We start from the raw sequence: 11,692 nt of genomic DNA, 5'->3' as shown, positions 1-11,692 counted from the left end.
CAAGATCTGGTTAAAAATCCAACATTTTTGAAAGGATCGATTTAAATTTGGACAAAAGATCTTCAAAATTATATACTGATGTATAAACAAGGACTGAAGTTTCTGTAAAATCAACTTGTCTTCTTGTAATTCGTTAAACCAGTCACCTAACCTGTATTGATACAGGGGCTTGAATAGTTTTTTAATACAAAGGACAATATCTCATTTCAGCTCCGAGATTCAACAATTTGAATTAAAACGAATAGGAGTCTGTTTTCTAATCTGGGTTTCCTCCGAATATTCCCACCTGTTTTCATATTTGGACATGTAGGTTGGGGTGTGGGGTCGTTGCAAGTGCATATCGAAAATCTGGAATTAGACGCCACCATGTGGTAGTCGCTTACCAGCGGGCATAGAAAATTTAAACTTATGTTATATCGACTTATACCTGCATGAAATCAATAGAAAAATTATTTTCTCAGACATGGCAAGTATTATAATTGTGTCTTTATTCCGCTGACAGACTAGACAAAACTACGGCATTGATGAAACTTGACCCAGTACTTGCCATTTGCATTACTAGGCACTTCACGAATCTCAAACGACAACATCATTAGTTCATTAGTAATGTTGTATCAACAACAAACTCCATTTTAATGCTGTTGTAGAGAAATTCAATTATGTTAAATGAAAGTTGGATACTTTTTGTAAAAACCAGCAATCTGGCCAGTCTGATTTATCATGCAGAGAGCACATGTCAACATGGTAGTCAGTGATACAACAAAACTCCAAGTTGTTCTTGGAATATATAAATATGGAAAACTTTTGTGTTCTTTTGGTTTTGTATTTTGATTACAACCAGTATATGACTTTCATTGAATATTTTTCTCTTTCTCTACAACATTTGAAAATACGAGTTGCTAGATTTGTGTACTCATGCGACTAGCAATGCAAATCGCGAGTACCAGGTCACATTCATAGCTGCCAACCTTCCAGGCTCTCAATTAGTGAAAATAGGGATATAGATTATTAAATTTAGACATAAATTAGTGAAAAATACCATGACAATATCTCATTTTCAGTTTAGTAACAACAATCATGTTTAATGGTGGATGGGCATGACTTGTACAGATTAAAAGCCCATAAAGCCAGATTGTTTTATATACAAATTTGCACATATCTAAGCCTTGTGGATTTTGAGATGAAGGAATTTGAATTTTTTTTCATCATCAGTTGTATTTAATTCTGAATTAGCATCATTTGTACCAACTTCAGTTCAGGCTTCTTGCCTGCTGGTTGACCTTGGGGAACAGTTATCTGTGGCGTTATCCGATATTGCTTTAACTAGTGCAGCACTTTTGGTTCTTCGACAGTGACCAACATCTCTGTTCTTTTGCTCCATGACCAGGAGAAAATGCAATAATCAAATCTTTCAATCTGTTGCACGTTGCCACAATACAAATCAAGCACAAGCTAATGTCTACAAAGAAAACAAAAGAGCAAATCACTACAAAGATTTTATTACTCATTAAATGTATGCATACTTAACTGCTTCGATTCCAAAACAAAATGTTTTCTTGGCCACAGAAGACTGCTTCTCATTTACCACCCTTAAGTATGACAATGTGGTGCCATGAAGGAAATTGGTCTTTACTGGAAAACATGATAATTAAAATTCCACTATCAATGTCTATCATACCACAATTTGACTAGAATTAAATGATCAATACTAACAAAAACTTAATGACATTTCTTACAGATGATTAAAATTTATACAGCTTTAATGTACCAATTACTGCAAATCCACATTACTGACAACTTCAATACACTGTATATATCTAATATGAATACTTAGATTTTATCTGTAATTTTCATTTGTAAAGTATGTGCAGGTCTTGGGGGGGGGGGGGTATCTTCCAGTAGTAACACTTTACAGCACCTAAGCACAAGGAATATTCATTTTTTAAAAACGTTTTTTTCCTTCAAATTGTAATTGTCCCAGTTAGGAATCTCTTAATACAATCTAGATAAAATGAATCGGTGTGCAAAACTAAATAAGTAATTTCTGATCCTACTCCATTTCATTAGACCATTTAAAAGGTCTGCCATCATCAACAAATTCAAGCACAGATTTTCAAATGCAACTTCTGAAAACTATCAAAGCACTTAAGTTGCAACCTCTACCCTTTACAAAGCTGGGCACTGTTGACAGTACACCACCTGCAGTTACAGTAAATAAATCATACAAACAATACACAAAGTGACAAGATAACTTGTGCATGACTTATAATTAAACAAATAGCGCAAATTTGTTTAATGTCTGAACATTTCTAGCCCAACCCCAAATCATCTCAGAATAATAAATGTCATCCCACTAAAAGCATTTCTTACAATCTTCAGGGAACATGGCACACTATATTACAGTCGTCCAATGACCTCCAAGGCAAGGTTTAACAAAACCACAACTCCATCACAAGATGAAGTCATTTAATATTTTTTAGAATTTAATAAAAGAACCTTTTAGCAGTGCCATTCCAATTAAATCTGCATGTAGAAGGGATAATCAACTTAGGGTACCACCTACAGAAAAAAATGTTTTCTGCCGGAAAAAGTATGTTCCCCCTACCAAAGGTACATTTAAATGGAATAGCCCCACAATTTATTGTCTCTTCAGACATCCGGTATATTAGGCTGAAAATTTTGAATGGATTGAGAATATCGCTACACACAAGTGACATCAGAATTGGGACTGCAAACAGCCTACAGCAACGGACAGCATAACTGGAACAAAGGCACAGCTGCACAAAAGTTGATTTACACCGACTGCTAACAGCAAACCCCATTCCACCACCTCTGCTATTTTAAACAGCTGCACTGCACCGCACAGCAGTTGCCGCAACAACACACCGCTCCTAGTGTATACAGGAACATAGGTTAAAATATTGATGGATATAAAAATGAATTTATGCAAGGTCAAAATAGTTGATTATAAACGAATTCTATGCAAAAAAATCAGTCAATTATCAAAATATAAAATCCAGTATTGCTATTCAATATTACTCTAGCAGGGCACAAGTATCAAAACAGGGATTTACTTGCACTTCCAATCGTTTTAAGCTAATTGTATCAAAATCACTGCAATATGTGGTGTTGGTGTAATATACTGGTGGCTAGGACTTGAATATAAATTCAAAAACCTATTCTTTCCACCCAACCATGCCAACTAAATGCAAACTTTTTTCATGGAGTATATGGAAAAAGCATTACGACTCCCACATCACTTTCTAAGGAACTTAAAAAGTTGTACAACTTGGTAGACTTTTAACAATACTTTAAACATATTGCTTGCTTTATCAGGGATGGTCCTGGCTTTTAAAAAGCTGTCGACAAAAAAATCGCCAACCTCATTATTTTGTCGCCAATTTTCAAAAAGTGTCGCCAGAACAAGTAGTGTACATTTTTTCAAGTGTTAATTTAGTCTATTAATGTAACAGGCAATGAAAATTACAAAAGATGGTTTAGTCAATACTCTAATTACAACAAGCATTAACAAAATGTTACAAAGTGTTACATGAAGATCCGTCGCGATTTTAGGGCTGCCCACTTGTTGAATGCATTTTCAAAGTCTAATTTTTCACATCTGTACATGCTGATTCTCATTAAATTCTCGAGAGATGAGATGCAGTTTATTTCTGATTTCAGTTTTTATGAGGTTCATCTTAGTGAATCCACATTCACTGTCTACAGTGCTGACAGGTGACACCAGTAGTCTCTCAGCAGCCCCCCCACCCCACCCATGGCTAACTTCACAAAGCTTGTAGTGAATTGCTTCCTAAATCCCAAGAATGATCACTGAATGCTGTATAAATTTTCTCGACAAACAAAATAGGATCTCCATTCCCACGAATGAAACTTACATGAGTCAACACCTGGCAATATTGGACCGTATATATAAGCATAAATTCACACCCAATTTAGGTATTCTTTCACTCCTGTATTTTGAGAAATAAATAATTATTATTAATTATGCAAAACTGTTTTTTTTTTTTTTTGCTATTTTTTGTTGCGGAGTTTAAGTCTCTGCAGCCGTAACACGGGATTGATGGCAAAAGGAAAAGATCAATGAGTAAAATGCTGCACTGGCGACAGATATATTTGTGATTGAGATTTTTTCCATTTGCTTTGTATTTATACGCAGTAGTCGGTACTTCAAAGGTTATCAGTTTTCTATGAAGGTTCAACAAAACTATTGTATTGGTATATGTAAAAAAAAAAAAAAAAATAACAGAAGGATTAGCCATTCAATTAATTGTATCTGTTCTATTCGCGTCTTCAGAAGTCGGTCAGTTGTAGGTATAGTTCGGTAGCATGATTGACTGTAACACAGCATACAGTACTCAGCCCAGATGTCAGCATAAGCAGATTATGATGTAACAATGCACTGTACAGATGGGGTTGTCAATACGAACAAAGGATCGTTTGTGTAACAGATTGATTCCAATGCATTGCTTAGTCAAGTTTGTGGCTTCCGTTCATTCTCCCTTTTAATTTATCCAGTCCAAATCCATGATTGTATGTACAAATTAAATAACCAAAAAGTATGTCGCCAAAAAATTCGCCAGATGGGATATTTTTGTCGCCAATAAGGAAAGAAAATCGCAATTTGCGACACTGGCGAAGCCCAGGACGATCCCTGCTTTATGATGCAGAGGAAATGGAAGTCACTTGCATTTCCAAAAGGACACAGAGGCTGCTACCCCAGGCAGATGCTGAATCAGTAACCCTTGCATTACAACCATGATGCCCAACCAAATGAACGACCCAAATCCAATACATGTTTTGACACTGAAAGATGTATGTAACATTGACCTAAGTGACCCACTTTTGTGGAATGGTGTTTTGTCTCAATAACATAAAAATGTCTCCTAATGTGGCCATCTGTATTAAAGAAAGTGACCAAAATGCAAACTTGAACATGAAGCAAAGATCCTAGATCACACTTGTGTCTGTTAATTTTCCAAACAAGATAGATGTAGGACTCCATAGCAAATACATAACTGATGTAAATAAAAAAGCTTGGACAAGTCAGTGCTGCATCAAGTGTAGACCACACTTAAATTTATGGCTGCCCTAGGTCTTAGACTGATCTATCTTTTTGCATTTGACCAATTATATAGTACAAAAACAATCCAACCTTCAATATTTCCAATTTGTCCTACAAACCGAAAAGGCACCGTTTAATCTTTAAAATGCACGAGTCCTATAAGTGTACAGACATGCACAGAAGTTGATCATTTGATATTCAGACTGGTGTTTTAAAAAATCAAAAGAAAATGAAGCACCAGTCCAAGCTGGATCTTCGTAAATCAAATGTTTGTTTTTCTTCAATCTCATCTAGTTAAAACCTAGCATAAGAGTTTAAATCTATGGTGTGGACAGATGCAAAGACGAACATATACAAGCATGTCAAAATGATCGTTATGTTGAGCCGTTATTAAAAAAATATGTTGCGCCTCTATTAAAAAAAAGTATAATTTGCTTTTAATTGTCAAACTGACCTAGCCGAAAACCTGTTTAAATATCTGCTGGCTCATTACAGCATCAGCAACAAATCTGTAAGAGACTGCCACAGCATTCAAGCAGCTCACAGCTACCGCAATGTCAGTCTATATCAGCTAGAAAGCCATTTACTGCAGCAGTCCACAGCAACTCCTGTGGTGTACATGAAGACAAATAAAAAATTATGTACTGATAAAAAGTAGAAATCACTCAATATTAGATTCAGACTTTTAAATAGCAAAGCACTGCAATTCCATTCCTGGTTGCCAAGAGAAAAAAATCTATCTTTACATTCTCAACAAAAAGATGTATCCTTTCTTACATAATGTTAAGCTTTATTCTTAATAAACCTGTATATCACACAAAATCAACAAAACTATTATTGTCATAAACTGCTCTGAAGAATGTTTGTGCATGTCGAGTAATATATTTAGTGTATCATCTGCAATGGTACATCCAGTACATACATCAGTATTGCCAGTTTTGGAAAACGTGATAGGTATGAGAGTTCATGAAAGTATCAATAAATACTGGCATCGGATCAGAATCCTGAAATTGTCAATGAACACATCAAATAAGTTTGGCAAAACAACATTTGTCTGCCCTGCAAAGCACAAGCTTCTGGCCCATGGGTTTTCAGGATATCCAGTCAATACCAACAGCCTCAGGACTTCAAGGTAATCAAATTTTCACAAGCTGTACTTAAGTATCTTTTGGAGGGCCAGTCAATTTCTGCAAGACTAGGCTATCTCCAGTTTAAGCTGTCCCTTCTTGCCCACAAAAAATATGTTGAGTCGACCCCTGCACCATGGTGTATCCAGTTAAAATTTTCACGATTTCAAAGGTGTAATAATATGGACATTGTTACCAGCAGATTCTGGTATATCTAGACATTACTACACATAAAACTAAATATGCCTTTTTGTCTTGCATATACACTTTCTCGAGTTCCCGTCTTAAAAATAATAAATAAAAAAGTATATCAAAATTTACAATTTATCACCATAAAATGTCTTTTCTTATCAGCTGGATTACTAGCCAAACCAAATTTAATCTTCTAATGAACTTTCCTATAAACATTTTTTTTCTTCCTCCTTCAAAGAAACTTAACTTGAATTTTACATAAGCAAGATTTGCAATTACATCTTCACTTTCAACACAAAGTTGCAGCATATAATGAGAAGTGTGCAGCAGTTCTAAAGTGGAAAACCTTTAAATCTCAAGGCAAAATGAAATTCACAAATACCATTTAATAATATATCGACAGCATATCTGCATACTGCAGTAAGTGTGGCATCTGCATACTGTTGCTGCATAACTGCAACTGCACCCACTGCAAGCAACAGCACTGCACAGCTCCCCAGTCGTTATACGGCCACACTTCCTAACAGGAGTTAGCTGCCTCCTACTGCTATCAATATCAGTAGTGAAAATACCTGCAGTATATATAAAAGGCGACTATTACAGTCAATACAAAACTGAATTTTTTTTAAAATCAGACAGCTATAAAAGTTCTTTATAAAAGCAGGGACATTTTTCAGAGCTGCACAAATGGAAGGATTGCATTCAAATTATTACATTTGTAGACTGATAAATATGTACTATAACTTGCTCATTTTACAGATCATGGAAAAAGAAGTGTTCATAGAATACAAATGCTAGAGTGTCCAACATACAAAATTTGGCCAATGCAAGAAATGCCGACAAGGTCAGCACTACATGCCCCCTCCACTGTTGTGGTGGATCATAAAATGTTCACATGCAGAGTATTTCTCATACAATACCAAGGACATTGTCTTATTATGAGAAAAATATCCATAATATGAACTTGTCAAAATTTATGCCACTACCTCCTGTAGTATATGCCGAGTTAAAATTACAGTCATTAGAAAATTTCTGAGCTTACATTCCCCCCCCTCAAGTTTACAAAAAAAAAACATCTTTCTAATAATGGGAACATCCAACTAGAGTGTTCAGAGCAACATATATGGATACAGAACATAAGAGTAATACAACAAACTATGTCTTTGCTATGATACAAATGCACTAAAACGTGATCATAATAAAGTTTGTCAATGATTCTGGGCATCTTTTTACCTATATTTACATGCTGCTCAATCATTTGCATCATATATTGCAAATGTTCACATACATAATGCCAAAGACTGATGGCAACTTGTAAATACAACTTAAAAACATCTGTATCATTATTACAAAAATGATTAATGGTACAAAGATTGATATGACAAATTTAACCTTCAAATGTAAAGTGTAAGAGGAAGCTGCATGTTTTATCTTGTGTTTATGACAGTCAGTCTTCATAGCTCATTCTGCTGAATTTTCTTCTTGCTCTCCTAATCCATTTTGTAATGCAGGTGTGAGTGACTTGGACCGTGATTCTGATTTGGACCTTGATCTGGATTTTGAAGGAGACCTGGATTTTGATCCAGAATCTCTGCTCTTTGAACGAGACCTGCTTTTGCTGCGTGATGCACTCCGACTATATGATCTACTATTGCTTCTGGAATATGACCTCTTCCTCCTGCGCTTGTCTTTAGATCGGGATCTTCTACTCCGTGACCTTGATCTTGATCGGCTGAAAAAGTACACGACAGAACAATTACTTAAATAGCAACATATTAGGTAATTTACTACTGTTTGTCATTTGCTGATATCCCCCATCCTGTAGAACTCTGCATTTGTATACTGTACTGCCCAGGTATGATCTGCTAAAGCTACATTGAAAGACATGTACACAGACAGCAATTTGCTTGCAAATCAGGATTGAATCTGTTGTTCTTGTTCCAACAATTCAAAGTCAACTGCAATGACCCGTGGCACTGGTATGATGCAGAGAGCATGCAAATCGACGTTGTTAGGTACTGAAATACTCCAGCAATTATTATCAACCATCTGTATCAACTCTTAAAAAATATACAACTTATCTGCCAGGAAACAGGGAATGTGCGACACAAAGCCATTATTTAGACAATAATACACTGCACACAAACACCCCAAAAATATCAGGCGAGGCATCTTACACTGCAGGACTAAGCTACTACCTTTTTGTTCCAATAATTACCATTATCAAGTAACAGATTTAATAAGAACTTCAAGTAATGTTAACCAAGGTACAATAATGAAAGAAAAACATTTTTTCCCTTTTAATCCGACTGCATGAAAACCTGTTTTGAATACTAACAAGTATCAATTAGAGAAAACATACATATGTTACGGACCTTCGGGTAATTTAATTTGTTCCAGAAAATTATTTTATTCCTGTAAATCTTGGGACCGCCAAAATTGTGGGAAAAAATGTAGAGAAAAAAACACGCACTATAATATTAATTAGGGCAAACTAAAATGAATTACAGTAACATAATGAGTATCACTGGAGAAGACAAGAAATCGAGACAAAAACAAGACTACTGGACACCTGTATCGCCTTGAACCATATCGCCGTGGTGGGCCTCTTCTGTATGGTTCTTCAGGACGGCCATATCTCGCCATCTGGACTCTCAACTCTCTCCCATCCATAATAATTCCATCCATTGCGTCCATTGCATCCTCGGCATCTCTCTTGTCGTAGAATCGGACAAAGGCGAAACCTCTGCTTTCCCTCGAGAACCGATCGCGAGGTATATACACATCACCTACTTTCCCGTATTTCTCAAAAGATCGTCTTAAATCTTCAGGAGTCGTTCTATATGTAAGATTATCGACTTTGAGAGATATCATTCCCTCGATAGCTGGTGGTCCTCTTCCGTAACTCATGATGGTTACCACTAATAAACGTCTGTTTGCCTTCAGACAAAAAATGGCGTCAGCTCTTCCTAGAGCGTGGAATAGACTGGAAACTATGTTTAAGAGTCACGTGCCAGGCTGTTCGCGCCAACGCACTCGCCATCGCCTCTTAATAAGTGCCACAGGCCATTTACTAACCAATTTTGGATATTATCCCTACGCCGACCAACTCTGCGTACACGTCTGTATGTTAACAGTAATAAAATAGTTCCAAACACTCTGCCCCATTACTTTGTTTATTTTCATGATTTGATAATCTAAATCTAATATATACAATATATTTCTTGACTAAGTTCAAATAAGTAAACTTTTCATGAAGACAGTGTAAATTTATATTTATGAAAAACAGGAAATGGCACCGAAATTGTCAAATCTTCAGTTTTATCTAAACCTTTCTCACCCCACCCCTTTATATCCCCCCCCCCCAACCAATTGTAAAACGAAAAACATCAAGGTTAATATATATAAAAAACGCACAAAATTTAGTCATTTCCTTTATTGATTTATAATTTCAAACATGACTGTCGCCAAGGGGTCCCTAACAGTGTCGACTTAATGGCGTTTCAAAAACAAACGGAAGCGCTCGATTCAAGCAAGCCAACACAACAACTCATTTACCTTTGACTGGTTTTCAAAATAGTCCATTTCAGTATAAACTGACTCGTCTGCGTCCAATATTTGCAATGACTAGTTTAAATATTTATAAAACAAATTTAACAAATAAAAAGGATAAACTCGTGTATACATGTGTTCAAAGAGATTAAACACCAACATTTAAGGAATAATTGCAATTATCAAAAACGGTAAACTAAGTCACAACTGTTGCTTGAAAACATTGAGTCGTGCATGCAGAGATGGTCACCGTGTTACCAAACAAAATCCCGTTTGATACGAAACGACAACAAGGTGGCAGTGTTTATACATGGAAATGAAAACGTCAATGTTGCCATTGCCAGGATTTATTGTGCCCTTTATTAGCGAATGTATGTGTGACATACCTAACATATGTTGTAACCTGTAGCTTAAGTAAATAAAACCTCCCCGTCAAATAATTAAATATTGCCAACGGCATAATAACTTGGAGTTACTGTGACCTATTAAGGTTATAGGACAAAAGTACTTCTTCCGATGGATAGAGGTGCATTTTGACAAAAGGGATTACACATACATGTTAACTGCACGAAGAAGAAAAAAATATGTATCAGTGATTCTGGGAAAATCGTTACAATTAAAAATACGTGTTGCCGAAGTTGCTAGAGTTAAATTTCTACAATACCCTCAAATAATCGTGTTTTCCGAAGAGACATTGTTTCATTCAACATAAGAGACCTATCAAACATTTAAATTTTTTTCAGTTTGTTTTAGAATTTTGAATGGATTCCAAATTTGATGAAAATTGCATGTCGCCTGGCATATAGATTTTCTGAAAAATCATGGAATTCGTTGTTATTCCAAATCTACTCAGAAACAAAAGCGGTTTTAAGAGTGAATGAGCCTGAAATGTTGTAGGAGATAGACGAATATTAACTATGTTAATACCTACCTGGTCTACGATCGTTTGCTGTATGTCGCCAAATAAAATCTAACCTACGTAAACAATACTTACAGTTGGTCAAAATAATGCATATATCAAATGAAGACAAGGAATTTAACTCCACTAGAACGCTTACATATCGTCAATAACGAAAATTCATGACAATAAAAACCCGACACATCACCCAGTTCTGTAAGCTGATTTTTTCCATGTCGCATCTAAGACCCTAACCCACATAATGTTTTTTTCTCCGGACACATAGTAACGAATGCCTTAGTAATATGATTTCCTCCAATAATATGTGGGCAAGATAATTTCGTCCTATTCTAGAAACAAATCCCTTCAAATTTTCTTATATAATGCTTATTTTATGTATATTTCTAACCACCTTAACTCCAACTTTCATAACGCCCAAACTCTCATACTCAATTCCCAAACAATTTACAACGGTAACAGAACCACATAACACCTATGAGTAGTGAAGGGGGACACTTTACGTACAATGGGAATTAGCATTAAAAACACCCTTGGGACACTTTACGTACAATGGAAATTTAACATGGAGAAAAATCGTGGGACACTTTACGTACAAGGGGAATTAACATGGGAATAAATCGTGGGACACTCTACGTACAAGGGGAATTAACATGGGAATAAATCGTGGGATACTATACGTACAAGGGGAATTTAACATGGGATTTTTTTTTTTTTAAAAAAGTTTTTTTAAAATTTAAATTTAAATTTAAATTTAAAAAAGGGGTAGGCAATTCAAAGACTATCTCTTTTCGAGAAATATGGCTGGCCCTGAAAAGGGCC

General features: G+C 35.7%; 1 protein-coding gene across 4 annotated transcripts; it reads right to left on the bottom strand.

Annotated features, from left to right (window-relative positions):
- Positions 1-1,483: 1,483 nt before the first annotated feature.
- LOC149805852 (serine/arginine-rich splicing factor 2-like) lies at positions 1,484-9,435 on the bottom strand. Of its 4 annotated transcripts, none has more exons than XR_016419814.1 (4): positions 8,975-9,434; positions 7,795-8,134; positions 5,538-6,974; positions 1,484-2,891 (listed from the first exon to the last, which is right to left on the bottom strand). XR_016419814.1 is itself a non-coding variant. In XM_089950579.1 (2 exons), exons 1-2 carry the CDS (start codon positions 9,310-9,312, stop codon positions 7,864-7,866), a joined length of 609 nt encoding a protein of 202 aa, XP_089806705.1. In that variant the 5' UTR covers positions 9,313-9,435; the 3' UTR covers positions 1,484-7,863. The 4 variants fall into 4 exon arrangements, 1 of the variants encoding a protein (XP_089806705.1); XR_016419812.1 differs by having other exon boundaries at positions 1,484-5,691; positions 6,785-6,974; XR_016419815.1 differs by having other exon boundaries at positions 6,785-6,974.
- Positions 9,436-11,692: the final 2,257 nt, after the last annotated feature.

This window comes from Sinohyriopsis cumingii, chromosome 2 (genome assembly GCF_028554795.1).
Source record: "Sinohyriopsis cumingii isolate HCF-2022 chromosome 2, ASM2855479v2, whole genome shotgun sequence".
NCBI classification, from domain to species: Eukaryota; Metazoa; Mollusca; class Bivalvia; order Unionida; family Unionidae; genus Sinohyriopsis; species Sinohyriopsis cumingii.
This window is presented reverse-complemented; position numbering and strand designations above follow the sequence as displayed.